Here is a 23166-nt window from a genome sequence, read left to right as displayed (position 1 = left end):
CCACTCCAGTATTCTTGCCTGGAGAATCCCAGGGACAGAGGAGCCTAGTGGGCTGCCATCTATGGAGTCGCACAGAGTTGGACACGACTGAAGCAACTTAGCAGTAGCAGGAGTTTATACAGCTATACAGCTACTTGATATTTCATTAAATAAATTTTTTTTTTTAATTTACTAAAACAGAAATAATTCCCTAAACCCCTTAACTGATATATTAATGTGTTATTGTGTGTGTATCTGGTTACTATATACATATATATTCATAGATAGACAGACGGTCTTCCCATTTAAAAACAAGTTTTATTTATTTTATTTCTCATGAATTATTAATGATCTGTATCAAGGTAATGACAAAGACAATTGATTTCTCCTTCTAAGCCTCTTGCAAGATCAGGAACCACTTAATTACATTTCAGCTTTCAAACTCTTAAACTAAATGGCAGAAATTACCTAAGTGTAAGGCAAAAAAGCAAGAAACGATGATATTGTACTCTAAAAGCTTTTACCATATAACTAAATGCAATGAAAAGACTAAAATCGGAATTTTCTTGTTTTTGTTGTATTGCCTTAAATGGAGCATTTAAATCAGAGGTGATGTTATGGCAGTATACAACACTGCATTCTGTCTGGCTTTCTATGGCTATCATCTTTTCTGCTTGGTCCAGTGTGTTTGGTCAGTTTCTGTGCCATACAAGTTGGTAAACACTTTGAATAACACATCTTCTTTTCCCCAAAGTTACTGTAATTATTAATAATATTTTTGGTACTTTTGTAGTATTTTTTCAGGGTTATATTAAAATAAAGCAATAAAAAATAGTTTATATTTTCTTAATTTGAAAGGAACATGTTTATGTTTATCATGATATCATAGGAAAATATGAGTGTATTCAAGAAAATTATTGACTTTTTCTAAACTAATGATTAATTGCATGCAGTGATAACATATTTCATTCGCTATTTCAAATTCTTCATTGATAACGTAATGTAGATGGTATTGTCACTAATAAAAGGCATCAGACTTCTGTACCCTGAGTTCATTAGATACATTTATAGTTCCTGGTGAGAAATGATGACATCCCATTGAGACTTAGAATGTATTTAGAAAATATATACCACATATTATATCTACTAATTTAAGCAACATTTTTTTTATTTTTGAGTTTAACAGTTACTTAAATTTTTAAAAAATCGCAGATTTAAATTCTAGACAATTGAGGCCATATAATATATAAATTATAGTCCTATTCATTATATTGTAATCAAAAGATATTATTCTCTTTATTTTAATAGTGTCCCAGTAAAACATTTGGTGGATTTGACTCTACAAAAGACCTTCCTGATGACGTTATAACATTTGCAAGAAGTCATCCAGCCATGTACAATCCAGTATTTCCTATCAATAACCGGCCGATAATGATCAAAACAGATGTAAATTATCAGTTTACACAAATTGTGGTAGATCGAGTGGATGCAGAAGATGGGCAGTATGATGTCATGTTTATTGGAACAGGTAAATGTTTTAACTTCAGCTCTAAATGTTCTTCCAGAACATTGCATTTAACTAATTAAGTATACTAAAAACTGAGGGAATGTTTTATAGTCACTGTCAAGGTATGCTGTGCTGTGCTTAGTCACTCACTCATGTCTGACTCTTTGCGACCCCATGGACTGTAGCCTGTCAAGCTCCTCTGTCCATGGGGATTCTCTCAGCAACAATACGGGAGTGGGTTGCCATGCCCTCTTCCATGGGATCTTGCCAAACAGGGATCCAACCCAGGTCTCCCGCATTGCAGGCGGATTCTTTACCATCTGAGCCACCAGGGAAGCCCAGAATACTGGAGTGGGTAGATTATCCTTTCTCCAGGGGATCTTCCCAACCCAGGAATCGAACTGGGGCTCAAGGTATAGTTAACCTCTGATAAATAACTATAAAAATCCTGAACATTGTCCCATTCTAATGTGTCATGATTTTAGACAAGTTGACATTATTAACTTAAATCTCCTTTTCAATCAAAAGTTGATAAGTTTAATCAGGTAAAGATAATGATTAGGTGAACAATCGGTGTCTATAATTGAGTCATAACTCTTTTTTGACCAGTGGTTTTTCAGGACAAAGATATTGCTCAAACCATGCATAAAATTCCCAAGACAGTCAATAGATGTTCTATAATATATTAATGCAAAACTATCTGAACTTTAAAATTATTGTAGAGTGCAAAAAACTTCCAGAAAATAAATTCTGGCAACACAATTTGTTTAGTGTGTTTACCATACAATGAGAAACAAAACGAAGCAAACCAAACTTCATCAGAAAAGCAACCAAGTGGGCATAAGGAATCAGCATATACATTTTAGATTCATTGCTATATAAATTTAACAGTATATCTTACCAATTATGTGGCTAGAAATAAGAATTTTGTAGGTAGGTATATTTTCAGAATGAATTCCATTACTGTTATAACATATTACTCTATCTCCCGCCTACTCTCTTTAATAATACTATTTTGAAAGCACCAGTTACAAATCTGAAACTTGCTACTTAGGGTCAGATTCCAAGGTAATAAATTCCTGGTCTCCATTAACGTTAACTGACATAAATCAGTGGGAAAACAGAGTGAGTGCTTCACTGAAACCTTGTGTAATAACATTTATTTTCCCTTGGTGAGAAACAGAGAAAAAAATTGCATTAACTATAGAGGAATGGCATCTGCGCAGTAAGTGCTTTGAAGATTTAAAGTTTTATAACAAAATTGTGAAATACTTAATGTTATCAGGTGTAACAGTGTCAGGTTCTGAGCAATACGTTATAGTTTCCTTTTATGGGGGAGAAAGTTTCTCTATCAAATTAAAGAATCCCAGTGAGACTTGGAGTTCAGTAAAAGTCAATGAATTGCAAGTATCAACTTCTGGTTATAAATATCTTGAGAAATTATAAGATGATAGGATTTCTCTTCAATAAATATTAGTTTGTCATTTAATGTCAAATTATAATTAGATCTCTCTACAGAGTAGTTAAGCTTGTTCGATAAAGTCACACTTGCCTTTTTCTTCACCTCTGGCCTTTAATGTTGAAAAGTCCCCCACTCATTGTCACTGCAACAAAAGCTTGCTTCTGGCAGTTTGACCAAAGAAATCCAAGCTTGAGTTTTCAATTCTTCTTGGGACGCGAGCTGTCTTTAAAGGAACCAATTTTATGAGCATGTTGAACATCTGATGTTGTGGATGGCTATTGGTCAGCACAGAGCAGGGTCATCTGTCAGCAAAGTAAATTGATTACAGTAATTTTACCTTTTAACTAAGTTGCACATTGATCCTGGTTGAGTAATCTGATTCAATTTGTGTGAAATTGTTTGAAATACTACTCAGTAAAACTTGATCTGGAACACAGATAAGGTTATGTTTGGATACTGGAGACCGATCAGAGGCACAGAGTAGATTAACCTAATTTACCTTTAATCTTTGGTGTTATGAGTAGTCTAAGGTCCTGTAAACATAGAAAGACCCTCTTAAAAGAGGGCTTTAAAAAAAAACTTTACAAGGGATACACCAGCAGCCTTTCTTGAGCTCACATACCACATCATATTGATCTCCTGAAAATGGTTATCTGTGGTATGAATAGTTTGAATTATTTTTATGGTGTAACATTTTTTACAGACAAGATTTTTCTTCTCAAATAATTTGTCTGTTAAATTTGATTAAAATGAGCCATGCATAGCTAAAAATAATTGATCATCTGATGAAATGGAATGTCAAAGAGTCAAATTTTTGAATTTCATAAACCCCTGTTCTTCCTTCTATCAAGAATAGAAACATATCTCTAAATACTGGAAAATTAGTAGGCTTCCCAGGTGGTGTAGTTGGTAAGGTTGGTAAAGAATATGCGTGCCAATGCAGGAGATCCAAGATATGTGGGTTAGATCCCTGGGTTGGGAAGAGACCCTGGAGTCGGAAATGGTAACCCACTCCAGTATTTGTGCCTGGAAACTTCCATGGACAGAAATGCTGGTGGGGGTTGCAAGAGTCAGACACAACTGAGCATGTACACAAGTAGCTTCTTAACCCAACTTAGAGTAAAACTGGCAACTCTTAGCATTAAAACACTTTGTATCTTTTAGCAATGAATAAGCAATACTTGAAATCTCTATTAAAATGTAATCACTTTAACAGTTATTTTATTATTTATAATGATGAATTAAAAAATTTTTAGCACTCTGTTAATTAAACCAAAGCCAAAATTGATTAGGCCAATTATTGAAAAACCACTCTAATAAGTAATCTAGTATTTATTATGAGAAGTCAGATTATTGTCATTTAGCACTAAATGGTCATTGAGCTGTCTTTTTAGGGACCTCTAAGCACTAAAGGCTTCCTCATGGGAAGATGATGAGCAGTCGGGCTCTGAAGTTCAACGACTTTTGTTGCTTGGCAACATTGCTTCCATTTTGCTTGAATATTAAATATTGATAGTAGTTCCTGATTTCATGACAAGAACGAGAAAAACTTGTCATGTCAAAGTGTGATTTTTCTTCTTTTTTATTTCTTATTGGATGAAAGATTCTTCAATTCTATAGTGCTTTAATATTTTCCAAAGTTTCACACATGATTCCATATAACCCCTTAATAATCCTTTTTTGCTCCTACCCCCATATTGTCCCTCCCCCATTCTCTCTTCCCACTGTTAACCACTCATTTTGTTCTCTATGTCTGTGAGTCTGCTTATTCTTTTGTTATATTCTAGTTTGTTGTATTTTTTAGATTCCACATATAAGATAGATGGGGTTTGTCTGACTCATTTTACTTAGCTAATGCCCTCCAAGTCCATCAATATTGCTATAAATGCAAAATTTCTTTCTTTTTATGGCTGAGTAGTATTCCATTGTGTATACACGTACATCTTCTTTATCCATTCATCTGTTGACAGACACCTAGGTTATGTGCATACCTTGGTAGTTGTAAATAATAGTGCTGTGAATATGGGAGCGCATGTATCTTTTTAAGCTAGTGTTCTTGATTCTTTTCTGATATGTACCCAGCAGTATGGTTGTTCTGATTTTAGTTTTTTGAGAAGCCCCCATACTGTCAAACTGATACTATTTTTAATTTAGTTTTTTTTTTTTGAGACACCTGATAATTGAGATTAAAAATAAAAATAATCCAACTTAATGATTATTTTATATATATACATTTTTTAATTACACAGGTTTAGAATAAAACCACCTTCAAGGCTTCATATATTTCTAAAAAATTCAATTATTTTTATTCCATAGCTACATTTATATTTTATCTAGTTTCATGAAATGCATTCGAATATATATTACTAATGCTATAACAATAAAATAACTTTTAAAAGGCTGACATCAAAATGCCATTCTTTCTATTCAATTACTGATATAATTTATTAACACTAAACTCTCTTTAGATCTGTTTAAATTGTGGTGTTCTCTACTTTCTTTCAAAGATGTTGGAACTGTTCTTAAAGTAGTTTCAATTCCTAAGGAGACCTGGCATGATTTAGAAGAAGTTCTGCTTGAAGAAATGACAGTTTTTCGGGTGAGTGCTGCTTAATTTCAAGTGTCGACAAGTTCACTTGTATGTCCTTCCCCTAGGACAGCTGCACACTGATCTTGGTATGGACAAGTAGTCTGGCATACTCTTCTAATTAGCTTGTCAATTAAAAAGCCAGACACTAGTCAAAATAAACCTTGAAACTTTCAATGCTAGTTAAATCTAAAAATGTAAAGAAATATATCCTTGGCTCATATTTTGTTTTCTCAGTGATAAATTATATGATTTACATTTTATACTATTAATGTAAGTTACCTCACTGAACAAACTCTGTGTGCCTCCGGCCTCCCAAATCCCTTCTTTCACACTTTATGGTATAATTGGGGTGACAGATGACTTCCGTGAATGTATTAAAGAAATACATTCAGAATAAAGAAATGAAGACATTTCAGTAATTTTTAAAATCTTATTTGTGAGTTGTTTTATCACATTTTTCTAAAGAAATCATTTGTTAGCGAAAGAAAATGTTCACGATTTTTATATCACTGGTGGAAAATTTGTTACGAATTCCTAGTCTTTACAAATGGCACCCTACTCCAGTACTCTTGCCTGGAAAATCCCATGGACGGGAGGAGCCTGGTGGGCTACAGTCCATGGGGTCGCTAGGAGTCGGACACGACTGAGCGACTTCACTTTCACTTTTCCCTTTCATGCATTGGAGGAGGAAATGGCAACCCACTCCAGTGTTCTTGCCTGGAGAATCCCAGGGACGGGGGAGCCTGGTGGGCTGCCGTCTATGGGGTCACAGAGAGTCGGACACGACTGAAGCGACTTAGCAGCAGCAGCAGCACAAGTAAGAAAGGTACTGGTAGTTGTCCCTTTGTCATGAATCAATCACTTATGGCTCAGCTAAGTTTATACAAGATTGGGGATAGAGGCAGCAGTTTATGTGTTGCGGTGAGAGTAGAAAACTAAAGTAATTTAACATATACCACAGTCTATTTTTCCTTTTAGAAAATCAGCTAGGAGGAAGTTTGAATTGACATACCTTGATATGAATTATTTATGAAACATAACAGAGAAATGATGCCTATCAAAGGTGTTATTTCAGTTTTTGATAGAAGAAGGTAAAAACAAACATTTATTTACTAAAAATAAATTGAATTATTTAGTGGCAGAAAATGAGAAATGTCGGATCTAGTCTCATAACTAAAAATTACCTCATTTAGTCTCCAGGAATTTCAGACACTTTATCTATAAAGTGAAGTGCCTGTATTGAAGTTTTCAGTTGATTTAATATTTTGATTGTAAGCAAAATCTTCCCAAGACTTCTTTTAACCCTGTACTTATTAACTCAATAGGGCTCTTGCTCCCTATTTCAGTAATTGTTTGAAGAGAAAATAAAGTAAAATATGGCAAGTTCCTAATTGATATTGTTTCAGGTAAAATTGTAATTAGCTTTGAAATATGTAACTGATAAATCATGACACAGATACCTAGTAGTAACTAAGAAATGTTCTACTGGGAAGGTCTTAGGTTCTCGAATCATACCTACATAATAGTTCTGTTTGGACAACAAAGAGTTCATCTGAGCTTTCCCATCAGTATAGACAGGGAAAATAATACCTATCTCACAAGGAAGCTAGAAGAATTAGAGACACTATCTGTGGGAATATCCAGGACAGTGCTAGTTACTGTGCTTAGAATCTTATCATCAATATAATTTTACTTGTTTTAGTTTGTCTACAGTGAATATAAGCTGCATTTACAGTAGCTTTCTCTGCTAATCCTTGGTTTAAGTCTTAAAATCACACAATCATTATAATTCTACTATGATTTTTAAAATTTAAGCACTTGGACCTTATTTTGTCTGTTATAGAATGATGACTAATTCCTATCTTCCACTGCCTCCCATTTCAGAATTTACACATTGATACTTTAGCCTACAAATTCAAAAATCAGTCCAGTTCAGTTCAGTTCAGTCACTCAGTCGTGTCTGACTCTTTGCGACCCCGTGAATCGCAGCACACCAGGCCTCCCTGTCCATCACCATCTCCCGGAGTTCACCCAGACTCACATCCATCAAGTCGGTGATGCCATCCAGCCATCTCATCCTCTGTCATCCCCTTTTCCTCCTGCCCCCAATCCCTCCCAGCATCAGAGTCTTTTCCAATGAGTCAACTCTTCACATGAGGTGGCCAAAGTACTGGAGTTTCAGCTTTAGCATCATTCCTTCCAAAGAACACCCAGTACTGATATCCTTTAGAATGGACTGGTTGGATCTCCTTGCAGTCCAAGGGACTCTCAAGAGTCTTCTCCAACACCACAGTTCAAAAGCATCAATTCTTTGGCACTCAGCTTTCTTCATAGTCCAACTCTCACATCCATACATGACCACTGGAAAAACCATAGCCTTTGCCAACCTTTGTTGGCAAACTAATGTCTTTGCTTTTGAATATGCTATCTAGGTTGGTCATAATTTTTCTTCCAAGGAGTAAAATACAGTTTTCCAAATGGACTGTGTCAGTCGTATAGGGTCCATTTAGATTTAGCAAACAAATTATAGGCACTAAGAGGCAGATATATAAATTTCTGTCTTATATCCATTATTGTGTCTCCAGAGCCTAAAATATGTTTTCAACCAGCATTTGTTAAATGAATAAAGAAATCAGTATTTATGCAAAAAATGAAATATGAAAAATTAAGGAGTTTAAAGTCTTGTCTATGGAGACCCTCCTTAAAGTGAGGTGCCAGAGTATAAGGAAGATAAACCAAGAACAGCAACAAGTTATCCTGCTTGATTATATCCCATATTATTTTCTAGTAGAAAAAAAAAATTTACCAATTATTTTTTTTTAGAAATTTATATTGCCACCACCATGCCAATGAAGTTATAGGAGCTACTAAAATATTATGTTAACTTTAGAATTTCTTAATTATTTCCATAATCTTTTACTTTTGGATTTGTCATGGTTCCTCTACATATTCCCTTTTAGTTACTGTATATTATTATAACAAGTTTCATTTACTAATTCAGCTCTAAACAAAGATGTCCACCATTGTTCTGGCACAGGGCTAAGTTCTAATGAATCAGGGATGGACACTATAAACATGGGCTCTGACCTTACCCAGCTTAGAGACTCTTTCTAACATGTCTTCCCTCATAGTTTCAAGTACTTGATTTATTATTAGTACAATTAAGTTTTATCTTGTAGAATTATATTGCTATGCCATGCCATTAAATAAGGTTCTTTTTTCTATCATTTAATCAGAATATATACAATTTTGAAATAATGCTGTATTCTAGCTAATTTTCATTCCTTGTATCTCTGGGATTTTGAGTTTATATTTCAAATCTTATCTAGATTTGTTTTAGTAAATCAAAACAAGTTTTAGTTTAAAAATGTTAAATTTAAAAAAGTTAAATTTAAAAATGTTAAATTTAAAAAAGTTAAATTCAAACTGTTAAATGACTTTCAGCAAAATCTTCAGAGATGGGAAGCCAGCAATCTTGCAAGCACAAGTATTTAGTGTCTACTAGATTTTATTAGTATTTTGCAATTTCCAAAGGATTACACAATCTAATTATACCTGTAATAATTACTGAATGATTTCTGCATGGTTTAAGATGTCATGAGAGAGGTTCTTTATCAGTTTTTAACAATTAGGTATAAATAAGTAATAATATGCTTTCATGGAAATAATTGTTTATGAGTTTATGATTTTATGAAAAGATTGTTTGCAACATAGGGACGCATCTTCCTCAGATAAATATTCCATTTCTCTCCCATATTGTCTGCCATGCATTGTTGTCATTATTATTTCTTTGGCACTCAAGTAGACAAAATGTATTCGGGCAGAGTTTAAAGAAATATTTACTTTCAACATTCTATTCTATCAGGCAAAGTTCATACATATATTGTGGTCTAGCAATTGGAATATTTCACTGTCAAACTTTGTTTAATTTTGCAGAAGTAGGGCAAAAAACACAACACATTAAAGCAATTTCTGTATACACTGATACTAGCAGAGAAATGTTATAGTTTCCTTATTTTTATTTGAGCCTTGCATTTAACATAAAATTTAAAAAGGGTTAACTGAAACACTGTGTTGATTTGACAAGGTGAATAGACAAGGAACAGATTTAGGGTCCTGGTGGTATCTGATACTGTTGGATTTTAAAAAGAAAGACATTAATGTCAACCAAACAGTTATATTACCATAATATCATCTCCAGGAGACCATATTCATTATGTATCTTTGCTAGACTGAATAACCAACCTCATATAAAATTCTAATTAAAGCCAGTACTGTGTCCATTGCCATTTTGAGGTTGGTTTTAAGAAAACACCCTGGTTAATCACAGGACATTCCAGTGGTTCTAGTTACATCTAAGATACTTCTATTCTGGGTGAAATCAAATCCCAATCAGAGTATAGTAAGAAGAATATTCCTCAGTGATGAAATTTCCATTTTAGAGTAAAATTTTATTGGGAAATAAGAGATGAAATAAATTGGCTTCCCAGGTGGCTCAGACAGTAAGGAATCTGCCTGCAATGCAGGAGTTGCAGGTTTGATCCCTGGATTGGGAAGATTCCCCAGTGGCTACCCACTTCAGTATTCTTGCCTGGAGAATTTCATGGACAAAGAGTCAGACACAATTGAGCAGTTAACACTTTCATTTTCATAGGACTCTAGAAATTACTTTAAATAGCTATCATATATTCAAAATGGTATTAAAGTACTAAGACACAAACCTATTTCAAATATTACTTGTAACATAAACTCGTGTTTGAATCACAATTACTGTGATATTCCAAACAAATTGGTTAAAGTCAGTTGAGCCTCAACTTCTTCATCAGTTTTTTTTGTTTTTCTAATCAAGGTTACTAGTCAATTGTAGCTGTTATTAACTAGTTAAATAAATGACAATCTCATTTAAAATAACTGCTTGAAAATTCTAAATCTATACCTTGTTAAAAATATTCAAAAGCTGTGAAAACTAGAAGTATGCTGACTTTTACTTTATGCACTTGAGATTTTTTTTTTCCAGTCCAAGGAGGGTTTTACTTTTGATACAGTGGCTGGTTATATCAAGTTGCAATGCGTTTAGTACAGTGGATTTTATTTATACTGCTATTGACTGCAAAGGATTGCAAGGCATTTACATAGATAATACATTCATTTTAAACCCAATTTATGCAGTATTCCATGAACAGCTGAGCAAACAAATGAAAGAGTTTAATTTTTATTCAAATGTAAAACATAATTGATGCTTTCCAAAACCTAGTCGGTTAACTCATTCTAATGGAGCTTCAGCATGCTTAGCATCCAGGGAACGCTGTCTGATTCTCCTGGGATCAGCAGGTTGAAAAGCTCTGCAAGTGTGAAAGTTTAATAAGGGCTAGATTTAAAATATCTGAAAAAAATATATATAGCAAATTAGAGTCATAGAAAATCTTGAAAAGATGCTAAGTTTTTAATTTCATTTTTACTCAAACTCCAGTTAAATTTGCAATTAAAACCAGTTTCATGAAAAAATGCTTATAAAGCTACATCTGTTTTAAATGGAAGTCATATTCACTACCAACCAGGCTCAGAAAAAAACATAGCTTATTTAAATGGATGTCATCTCAATATATTGTCTGTTAAAATTCAACCACAGGCAGCATGTAGCACATCCTATTCCAAACTGTTTCATGATCTAAAATATAAGTAAGCTGCTTTTAATAGAGAGAGTCTACGATCTTAAGAACTTTGAAATCATTATATGGCACAGTGGAGTTTCTTGTATATTGAGGTTTGTTTTGTTTTACAATTTATATATAAAGTGATCATTTCAGTCTGCCTTACAGACATTTTAATTTTGTATTGTCAGTGTATGTGAAATGTGTGAAAATTCACCAGCTTCATTTATAGATAGTTTCACTGAAGTTGTTTGAAAAGAGCCTAGACATAGCTAACTTTCATTTTAATTATACTACCTGTTAATTCGCTAAGAAATGCTTTCCTTGCACCTTGGCTATAAAATTTATTTCACGAAAGTCTCCATGAAGTTAGCTGCTTATATACATAACAACATAACCATTTTCCCTGTGAAACTGTTGGAATGGAAGAAGCTGCTGTGGAATATTTTTCTGCTTTAAATTCTTTGTTTGGATTCACTGATTCCAATATTATATAAACCTAAATATAACAATCAGTTTTGTCTTTTAAAACAAAAAATCTATGATGACTTGGTCCCTTGATTTTTGTGATTTGATGGAATAAATTTCAAAAATCTTATTTCTATACAGAGAAAATTGATAGATATTCCTTTCATCATCGTTGTCTTTATGATTGATAGTTCCTATAGAAAATTGTTATCTTTAATATCATTAAGCTATGAAAATGGGTAACTGTGGGGCAATTCTAAATTATCCTATCAAATTAATTTACATCCTAAATCATTTGTCTCATTTATGTCTCAGGCAGATAGTCTTAAATCTGTTAAGAAAATTTGTGCTCAGCTTAGATATCAGGGTTCGAAGTGGAAATCTGCAATTCTATAGCACATAGGAGGTAATTAAAACCACAAGCCCAACAGGAAAAGAATGGAGCATCCAAGGAGGAGTGGATAGGACTCAGTAAGGAAAGGCAAACATATGAAGAATGACTAGAAATAGAAAAAACTCGAAAAAATTAAGAATAGTTAATAAAGAGTTCTAAGGCATAATGAAATCTAAATAGAGGAAGCAGTCAAGAATTGAGTGGTCACTAGTGCTATATCAAACAGGAAGTCCAGTAATCACAATAGACTGAAGCTTCCACTCAGCACTACAGGTTATCAGCCATCCCTCCTTCTGAAAATCATAGGCCTTCTCTCCAGAGTAAGGCCTAGAGTCAGTGGGCTGAGGGATACATGGCACCAAACGAGACATGAATGAGTAAAGATGGAGAGTATAGAATAATCAGATTATTTTCAAATAAAATACAGATAAGCTTGAAGGGTTGAGGAAAAACTTTTTTAAAAAGATGGCTCCCTGTGTGTCGTACAAATTCAGTGGAAGGAACAGAGTATAATGGAGAGAGTAAAAGAGATATGAGAGAAAGGGGGAAATTTGTAGGGAATGCATTTGCTTATTCCATTATTTAATAAATAATTACCAGAAACATGTAAATGTAGTTGACCTGTGAACAACTTTGGGGGTTAGAGGCCCCCACCTGCTGTGCAGGGGAATATCTGAGTGTAATTTTGCAGCTGGCCCTCCATATCTCTGGTTTTGCATGCGTGGATTCATCCAACTGTTGCTGGTGTAATACTGCAGTGTTAACTATTGAAAAAATCCATGTCTTTGTGGACCCACACAGTTCAAACCCCTTTATTCAAGGGACAACTGTAGGATAAGCAATCCCAAGTATATGGCAGTGAACTAAACAGCCAAAAATGCCTGTGCTGAATTAGCGTTGGGTGGTAGGCGATTGGGGAAGGCTTGGGGCAAGGAACATAGACGGTTAAGAAAATGTGACATGCCTCTTCCGCTGTCCTCACATCCTGTCAGCCTAACCTCGAATTCCCACTGGGTATCTTTCACTTTTTCCCCCCATACTTCTCTGACAGGCAAAAGGGCAAGCAAGAGTCACAGCTAGGGGTCTGGGAGATTTAACAGCCCTGTGGGCATGCAATGAGTAACTTTTCTTGGTACTAACCTCAGTGGATAGCTTTGAGAGAGTCATTGTCTACTATCCTCAGATTTTCTCTCAGTGTTGACTTACATGACCTGCCTTTTTATTGGCTTTTCCTCCTTCCTCTCAGTCCTCTCTACCTTCAGATAAGAACTTTGAGGTATAGGAAGAAATGTGTACGACCCAAGATAAATATCACCTATAAATCATATACATGCAACAAATGTCATATCTATGTATTTCTAGATAGTGATAAGCACTGAAGAGAAAACCTGAAGCCAAGGAAGGATATGAATGTGTATGTGAGTGTGTGTTAAGTGTATGTATGTGCATGTGAGAGACAGGAGAGATCTGAATAAACAGTATGTGACAAACATGTTTGTGAAGTATTTTACATTTATTAATTAATTTGATCATTATAGCAATCCTATGCAGAAGATACCATTGTATGTATTTTTCAGATGAGAAAGTTAAATTAGAAATAGTTTCTATACCACACCTAATATCAACCTTCTGACAAGACTTGTGTTACTACCATTTGAATTCATACAGTTTAACCCCTGAGTCCAACTCTTTACACTTTCTTCAAGGCATGACTTCAGAGAGAACTTTAGGATTTTGTTCATCCTGTCTAAGCCTCCTTCTCATTACCTTTCTATAAACCGCCCCCCCCAAGCTATCTCTTGTTAGTGTTGTAATTGTCACTGATGAAACAGGATGGATTGGAGTTCAGTGAAAGTGAATCTGAGAGAACATACTCAAATGTGTTTAGGTAAATAGTAATTTGGTGGTCTGAGTTCATTAGAGAACAGCATTTATTTATGTAGCCTACATATGCTTATAATAGGCTTTAACAGAATACTTTAATAAGGGTGCTGGTGATTATTTCTTCTCTAGTCATGACTTCTCTAAATTAGTCGGTTGACAGAAATTAAAGAGATTATGTTCTTCAGCAGAGACCCGAATGTAGACCTTTGCACCTTAAATAGTCATTTTAATGATAATGAAGTAATATCGTCTCAACCAAGCTCTTACAGTTCTTGCCAGCTGGACACCAGCTCTATACCCTCAGCTCATCCTTGGTGCTATTAGGAGCTGGTCTGACATTCTCACCTCAGCCACAGTGTTCTCCAGTTGAACATACAAATTTTCACAGAGCCCCAGCATCAGACGGGGCTATTCTCAGACCACGGTAAACCAGAACAGTAACAAGTCCATTCTGTAATCATGTCTGACACAGAGGAGAACATAAACATTGTCCAAACCATAAAAATGAACAATCTCCCCTTCTGCCCTAGTGAGTGATTGCTACTTTCCCAATAACTGCTCTAGTTTCACTCTGTTTTTTCCTCCTTCTAAATAAAACTTATGAAGATCCCTAATCATAGAATTACCTTTGCTTTGTGACAGCATCCAATATAAAGCGAAATCCTGCTTCCTGGAACTCCCTCAAATCACCTAAACACAAGTCCAAAACATATTAAGTCCTTTCCGTCTCACTCTTACTGAGTCCCCCCAGTCTCCTTTATCATAGTGAGCAGTTCCCCCAACTTGATCCACAGGTATGTTCTTGATGGTCTTTAACTGGAAGATGCACTTATTGTCTGCTCCACACATAGAACACTTGTCTATGCAATTTCTTTCACATGTTTTTTTTCCCCCCAGTTATATTGCTGCTTGTAGGCACTGAAGTTATCTTTCTGAAAGTTTATGCTGGCATTTTGTAACTTTTCTAATTGACTGAACATTTCACATTTTCTTTTTCTTCTTTAGGAACCAACTACTATTTCAGCAATGGAGCTTTCCACTAAGCAGGTAATAACATTATACATTACAATTGGTAATCTATATTTTGTTAACTTTGTTTCAAATAGATAAATATATTTATGTTCCATCAAATTTTATAGGTTTATTAACAGTTGTTCAAAACACAAGAGGAAAAAAACATTCTTACTATAAATAGCAGAATGAAAACTAAAGATAATTTCATTGCCCTCATGCTTTTGACCAGTCTCATATATGTCCTATGGGCTTCCCAGGTGGTGTGAGTGGTAAAGAACCTGCCTACCAATGCAGGAGCCATAAGAGAGGCAGGGTGGATCCTTAGGTCAGGAAGATCCCCTGGAGGAGGGCATGGCAACCCACTCCAATATTCTTGCCTGGAGAATTCATGGACTGAGTAGATTGGCAGGCTATGGTCCATAGGGTCACAGAGAGTTGGGCACTACTGAAGCAACTTAGTACCCTTGCACACATATATGTCCTATAAATATATTTATTAGATCATACGCAGGCAATGTCGCTTCATTCGTCTCCGACTCTTTGCGGCCCTATGTACTAGAGCCCACCAGACTCCTCTGCCCGTGGGATTTTCTAGGCAAGAATACTAGGATAGGTTGTCATTTCCTTCTCCAGGGAATATTCCCAATCCAGGGATTGAATCTAGATCTCCTGAGGCTCCTGCATTGCCAACGGAGTCTTTAGCGCTGAGCCACCAGGGAAGCCCTCTTAGATCACTATTTGTTGTAGATTTTTATTTATAGTATTTCCTTCTTGGCCATTGTAACATAATTTCCTCAGTAATAACTCATATTTTCATCTGTATATCCTCTGAAATAACATAGGTGAATGTTTTAGAATATAAATAAATGTATAATTTAATTTACATGTACAAACAAACTGTATTATACAGGCTAATAAAATCATGCACTGGACAGTATATTTTTGGAGAATTTTGACTTAGTTAATTTTACGTTTTCAGTAGTATATAGTATCATGTGCTAGACAAAACATTTAGTTTGGCTAAATAAAAAGGGAAACAGCAAAACAGTCCCTGCAATGATAAATTATTAAACTCTTTGAATTCAAAGCTTGAGGACAGCATGTTAATAGTCTTCTCATTCCTGTTGAATGAATGCTTTGGCAGGACTCTTAATGAAATGCTCAATGATAATGGCAAAGCAAATATGATTTTAACTTCTAATGAATTATCTTTTCTGCAAAAATGTTACCTAGCCTTTCTATGAATATATCAAATTTAACTTTAAAAAAATGACTTGGATCCTGAGTTGAAATTAATTATTAAATAACCTAGGAGAAATAGTCAAAAAGTAGTCACTTTTTGACTTCTCGCTCTCTGCAGTGAAAACTTACATACAAAATTGTTTAATATGAGACTGATTGGGCAGATCTTATTTCTGATGGCAGATCTTACTTACATGTTTTATCTCTAACCGTGCCATTTTTTGTCATATAAGATGCTAAAATACTGTGCTGGTAAAACTTAGTAGATACCTTTTCAACACATTTGTATCAAAATACATTGATAATCTCCAAGATATTTAGAGAAATCCAGAGTGCAGATATTATTGACCTGATACTGTCATCTTATACTTCATAAGTATGTGTTCACCTGTTCTTGTAATCTAAAAATTGTCAAATGTTGGCAAGGAAATCCGGGGAGTTCCAGGATGGTAGCTAGACTGGGATATTCTTTCCTATAATGATTTTTAAAACTATTTATTTATTCTCTGCTGGACTTCATCAGTCTTAATTACATTGCATTCAGTTTTGTAAACTATCTCTGTCTGTTTTAACATTTTTAAACCTACCTTAAGAATGGCCCATTAAACGCAACACATTTTACCAAAAAACAAAAACAATTTATCAACCTAAAATACTAGGTTAGAAGAAAGTAACTCTAGCCTTCATTTTCCATTACCGGAGTTTGACTTCATTCAGATGTGAGTCAATTTCATTTATGCTCGTGGAAATTTTAAAAGTGAGGCAGTAGTATCAAGAGGGACAAACGTGTTGCAACTAATTTTCTGGATAAATGGACTCATATCCTGCTTATGACCTGCAACTTATTAAGAAGGATAGTGAGAAAGCCTGTGGTGATGTTAAATTGGGCAGAAAAAGCACATCAGGTTATTTGCTGGTGACTGGATTATGCTCAATGGTGCCTGCAAGCCTCCCCTACATTTCATTTAGATGGCATAATTTATTTGCAAATCATTAATAGTACAGCAGAGTAATTGTAAAATGAAAACTACATTGATTGTATTAATTTTTTTCCATTTTATCACACTTTAGGTTTTCATTACAATGATTTCAGTTGCCATATTTTTCATTTCATATTTTTCTCAGGTATTATTTCTCCGATTTTCTGCCAAAGGGATCTGACAGATATAGAATTTATTATTTGGATAACAACTCCTTTATTACTCAATGCCATATTCTTAGAAATCTATAAGTATGAAGTTTTCTCATGCTTCTTAAAAGTTATTGGTCAAACATAGAAATCTTTTTCTTATGTATGACCAACTTGTTCAATAGCTTTTTAAATAATTATGTCCACAGTATATGGTTTGGTATATCTTATATTCACCAATGCCAGACATGCCTCTAAATACTGCTACCTCATTTTAACTAATCTATCATTTAAATATTATGGTTGTTTCATTTTTTTTAATCACATTATGATTTCTTGCCTTCTTTTTTTTTTGCCACTTAATTTTTTTTTTTAACTGAAGGATAATTGCTTTACAGAATTTTTTGGTTTTCTGTCAAACATCAACAAGAATCAGCCATAGGTCAACCATGTCCACTCCCTCCTGAACCTCCCTCCCGTCTCCCTCCCCATCCCACCCTTCTAGATTGTCATAGAGCCCCTGTTTGAGTTCCCTGAGGCATATAGCAAGTTCCCAGTGGCTGTCTATTTTACATATGATATTGCAAGTTTCCATGTTATTCTCTCCATACATCTCACCCTCTCCCTCCTCCCTATACAATCTAAGTTCATTTTTTAAAGGTGCTTTTGGAAGAGAGAAATAATAGGAGGGGAAAAAGTTCTTTGCATTAGTTAAGATCTCTGTTAACAGTTAATCATAATTTGAGAAATATTATCACATGCAGGTTCTGTAGATGCTATAAGAGGGGTACAAATCAGTCTCATTTTCTCTCAACAAAAAGGCTTAATAATATTTCATCTTTTACTCCCAGAGACTTTAACTATCATTTCTTAATTTGCTGTGGTTTGTAGCATCTTTCAACATAAAAATACAAGGTGAATATACTGAGAAATTGAACATCTGTAATGTATACCATATTCCATATACTATACTGGAATACTATTTAAAATAAATATTCTTCACTTTACTGAAATGGAATAAGTAATATTTATCAGGATTACTACCTCCATAATAGTTTAGTTTTTATTGTATTATTTCTTCCCCCTTTCTTTTCCCTGTTTTGTGTTAACATATAAGTAAGTTGGTTAGCTTTAAGCATATAATTATTTTCTATATAATGCTCCTTACCGTCAATAATTTCTTAGATTCTAATAGATACTTTATCTTCATGCAAACATATCTGCTATATGTAGTCCATCTTTGAAAGCCAACTAGAAATGTGATTTTAATTATATCCATTGCTTACTAATAGGCAACTTGTAATACTAAAAGAGCACGCCATAGTTCCAAGTCGGGCTTTTCTGTAACTATTCTTTTCTATAGTGGAGAAATTAAAATACACTTCTGGGGTCTTTTTTATATGTACTATCATGTTTAAGTACATAAAATTTTTCACATTTAATATTTATTATAATTATTCAATCATCTAGTACAAGAAAGGGAGCTAGTATAGTATATAGTTTACTATATATTGATAGTAAAATGTAGAACAATCACAAAACAGTTTTATTTGTATTTAATTTTGTGTTTACATAAAGTTGCAACTGATATGCTACATTGGGCAACTTTGTTAAAGGTATTTTTTAACTTGTATCAAAAACCTAAATTAATCACTGATATGAAAGCTTTTTTCCCTCCAATTCTGGCTCCTTTGATAACTTCAAATTCATTGAGAATAACTCCAGCATAGATGTTTTATTTGGATGCATACTTTGAAGCTCTAGTTAAACATGCTTATTTTATGAATAAGGAAGTTAAGTCTTCGGAAAATTATGTGAATGGCCCAGGATCAACAGAGAGTTAATGTCAGGCAAGACCTAGAATCCAGATATGTTGATGCCCAATATCCCACCTTTTTGACATTTGAGCTTTTTGTTCAAGCCCATGGCACCAAGCAGTGTGTCCTCGATTCCCCTAAATGATGATCTTTGAGTGAGAAGTTAATTGAGTACTTTTGTTTAAAGTAGTCTTCTGGAGGTAGTACAAAGGCAAGATGATTAAAATTGAGCAAAGCTTCTTACCAATACAAGCACCAAACCTTCACCCTTTCCCTGCTTATAGGAGGGCAAACCTAACGTGGAAGTCCCCAAGAGTCAAAAGCAAAAGATCCCTGCCTCAAAACCAATCAGAATACATGGCAGGGTAGGTAATCTGGTTAATCAAAATTATAAACAGCAGAATTTTAAAATGCAAGCTAAGAGCAAACTGAAGGTTTGGACTTTCCATTGCTCAGTAATGTCATTTAAAAATTTTTTTATTTTCATGAGATTTAATTGACATGTAACTACTACTGTCTTCCTTCATCTTCCCTTATAAAATATACCTGTTTCAGTCAAATATATGGATTTCGACCTTGATGTATTTTAGATGGTCACATTTTCTGCCAGGCCTTTGAAAAAATTACCAGAAATGAAATATTTTAAACCCACAAAGATAAATGTATGCTTGCTAAAGTATAACATTTTCTTTTTTTTTCTTAAGGAAAAAGATATTTTAAAAACAAGGTAATTTTTGTCATAACAGTAAACTCTTTCCACAGCAACAACTATATATTGGCTCTACCACGGGGGTCACACAACTCCCTTTACACAGATGTGATATTTACGGGAAAGCCTGTGCAGAATGCTGCCTTGCCCGAGACCCTTACTGTGCCTGGGATGGCTCCTCATGCTCTCGCTATTTTCCTACTGCAAAGAGGTAGGAGGACTATTAGAAATAAATACACTGTTTGACATTTATCTTATCGGATTTCATTTTTGAAACAGCTTCTTCATATAAGTACATCATCTCTTTATTTCTGTGTATAAAGCAAGGTGTTACAATTCAGGGAACTCTTAGATATATCCTAAACTTCTACACAAACTGGCTTTACTTTTGTTTTAGAAAACAAAAACACCATCTTAATTTGGCAAAATAATCATTTCAATGTATTCTTTACTACTCACTCAATGCTACCTATTCCCCTTGATATTCACCAGTATTTAAGAAATAAGCAATAATAGATAAAAGCAATATACAATACTTACTAATATAAACCTAAAGATTAATGGTATGCACACAACCTATTGAAAAATTTAATAGAAATTAGTATTATTACACTGATGCATTCATTACAGGGGCAGTAAACTTTGCTTTGTTTTTTATTGTAGCTAATGTTTTACAAGAAGCTGTGAACATGACATTTTTCATTGCTAATGAGATGTGTTCTACAACATTTGGATCATTTAAAATGTTTTAGAAAATATTAGAGAAAAGAAATAACCCAAATATCTAATTAAATATTTTGATTACACATTAGATATTATTGACTGTAGTATTATCTACAACTTAAAACTTTCATATATTCAGTCCATATAGGTTAAAACACAGTTACCTTGTTAATAATAATATTAAATATAAATATTAACCTATTCCATTTACTAAATACTCAATTTTCTTGAGCCTTCAGTATTCAGAATTGAAACAACGTATTTGTATTACTTTCATGTATCTATCGACTTTGTTGGAAGTTTAAATTTAAAACAAAAACTTAGTTTGGAGATAATGTGTTACTGATAAAGAAACCCTGAATATACTAATAAATAGCAATATGATCTTGTTACAGCAATAAAATAAAATTAATTAAGATAAAGGTTTTATGCTTCTTAAATCATTTAGCTGTAGAGGGCTTTGTATACAGACTAAATGTTGCTTGAAAGTGTGGAATTCATGTTTGAACTAAAAATGTGTATTAATTTCATTCCATGTGAAATGTATAACATTGCCTAATTTAGTAATAATTCATTTGAATTTTAAGCTTTTCTTAATGAAAAATAATATAAAAATAACATCATAACTAAATCTGTAATACGTTAAAACCTGGATATTATTATATATTTGGAATGTTTACTGCATACCTAGAATCCAAGATTGAAGGAATTACAATTAACACATTTTTGTTGTGCCTTGCAGATTTTACCTAATCCAATTTCATGTGTCTTTGGAAAGGATGTTTAGAGGCCTTACAATTTATATATTCTTTGTGATGGCATTTTTCAAAAGCTTAAATGGCAGTAAAAAACACTCCGTCCCAAATGCTTTGTGGTTCGTGTTTCACAAGTTCTTTTGTTGGCGCAATTTTGAAATGTGCACCATCTGTTTGATAGTGTCACCAATACTACAAATAGAAATTCATAAATACTTGGGACTTCTAAATTTATGAATACGGTAACCAATTCCATGTTTGCAGTTCTCAGTGGCCTTTGTTAGAACTTTCTTCAGTGTTGGTAACTAACTTGCAGCAAGACAATACCCATTAAAACAGATGCAGTATACAGTTGGGCAAGTGTCCCCCATCTCTTCCCCAGTTACACATAAGCAGTCTCCATTTTTAGCCTTTTATTTGAACTACACGCCTTGTTTGCACCACAATGGCTGGAGACAACCTCCTTATTCCCAGTTAACCTTTAGCAAACTGTAGAGAGAAGGTGCCCAGAATGTACTATAACAAACATTATCTGAGCAGTAGAATGCAGGAGAATTTAATTTCAGTTTTATAGCAAATTTGCTTTTCTTTTAGGGGTAAGTTCGCCTTCTCTCTCACCTTCCTCTTATAAAAGGAGACTTGCTCCTTAATATTTGTTGTTGTTTTGTCCTTTTATTCACTTCATAAGTAAATTGGTTTGCAATCATTTTAACTATGTAATCATAAAAGAAATGTTTTATTAAAAAAGGTTGATATAGCAACAAAAAATAAAAATTACAGACTAAATTACAATATAATTCTTTGTCTTAATACCTATAGTTTAACAAAAATTAATTTAAGGAATTGTGTATAAATATTAAGACAAAAATTCATGATTTTTAATTTTCAATCTTACTCCTTCATTAGTGATTAGGGGAAAAAATGTTTAATTCTATTTGTTGAATAAATGGGTTGCTATTCTATATTTTGTGTTTTTTCCTCAGAATTTAAGGTATTAAGAATTTTGAATTTTTTAGATGTTAGGTTCTTATTGATTGACATTCACTAGCAAAAGAACCCATGAATTTCCTGTTATCAATACCTTGAAAGACTTTTAATGCTTTGTTTTTTATTTAGTGCATTTATATGCTATTTTCCATTTTGATCATCTTGGAGACTTCTCTTAGAGGTATAATGAACTGCTTTAAAAACTCTTTTAGTCATATATAGATTCATCTCTTCTAATAAACTCCTGGGATCTTTGATTTCGATTCTTCTTGATTCTTACAACAAATCCCCAAGATGGAACAGAGATACAGTAATACCTTTTAAATATAATTGTTTTAGACGCACGAGACGACAAGATATAAGAAATGGAGATCCACTGACCCACTGTTCAGACTTACAACACCATGGTAAGTTACATTTTTACTCTTTCAACCTGCTAGTACTAGGATAAAACCAAAAGCAGTAATACATATGCTTACAAGTTATACACCTCTGCCAAAATACTCAGAGAAGTGCAACTGAAGAGAAAGAACATCTTGTGGAAGAAAATTATAATGAGCACAAAGCACTGAATTATGTTTTATTATTGTAGGCATGATAAGTTCAAGATATTAGACCCTTACGAGACTTTATGCTCAATTTTCAAATGTTAACCAAAAGAAGTCAGGTTTAAGCATATGCTTTTATATATAGTTGCAACCTGAGTAGTAGGCAGCAAATATATTCATTTAAATATATCCAAGAAGAAAGTGCAGTCTTAAACTAAGCCACACAAATTTTTCATTTATATGCTGATAGTATAGACCCAGTACATTATTACTGAGTATCCTACTCAAGTAAAAGTTAGTTTGGATG

At 33.8% G+C, this 23166-nt stretch overlaps 1 protein-coding gene across 7 annotated transcripts in view; it reads left to right on the top strand.

The window, feature by feature from the left end:
* Positions 1 to 23166, top strand: part of SEMA3A (semaphorin 3A) — a 553854-nt gene that overhangs the window by 500454 nt on the left and 30234 nt on the right. For all 7 annotated transcript variants that reach the window (XM_086398571.1, XM_086398572.1, XM_086398570.1 and 4 more), the window contains 5 exons: positions 1288 to 1507; positions 5456 to 5547; positions 14941 to 14982; positions 19900 to 20057; positions 22651 to 22718. In XM_086398571.1, coding sequence (XP_086254697.1) covers positions 1288 to 1507; positions 5456 to 5547; positions 14941 to 14982; positions 19900 to 20057; positions 22651 to 22718 — 580 coding nt within the window. The remainder of the gene's footprint in view (positions 1 to 1287; positions 1508 to 5455; positions 5548 to 14940; positions 14983 to 19899; positions 20058 to 22650; positions 22719 to 23166) is intronic.

Source organism: Bos grunniens, chromosome 4, assembly GCF_055505025.1.
Source record: "Bos grunniens cultivar Pamir isolate PY7600 chromosome 4, Bosgru_T2T1.0, whole genome shotgun sequence".
NCBI classification, from domain to species: domain Eukaryota; kingdom Metazoa; phylum Chordata; class Mammalia; order Artiodactyla; family Bovidae; genus Bos; species Bos grunniens.
Note: the sequence above shows the minus strand (reverse complement) of the source record. Positions and strands in the feature narration are given on the sequence as shown.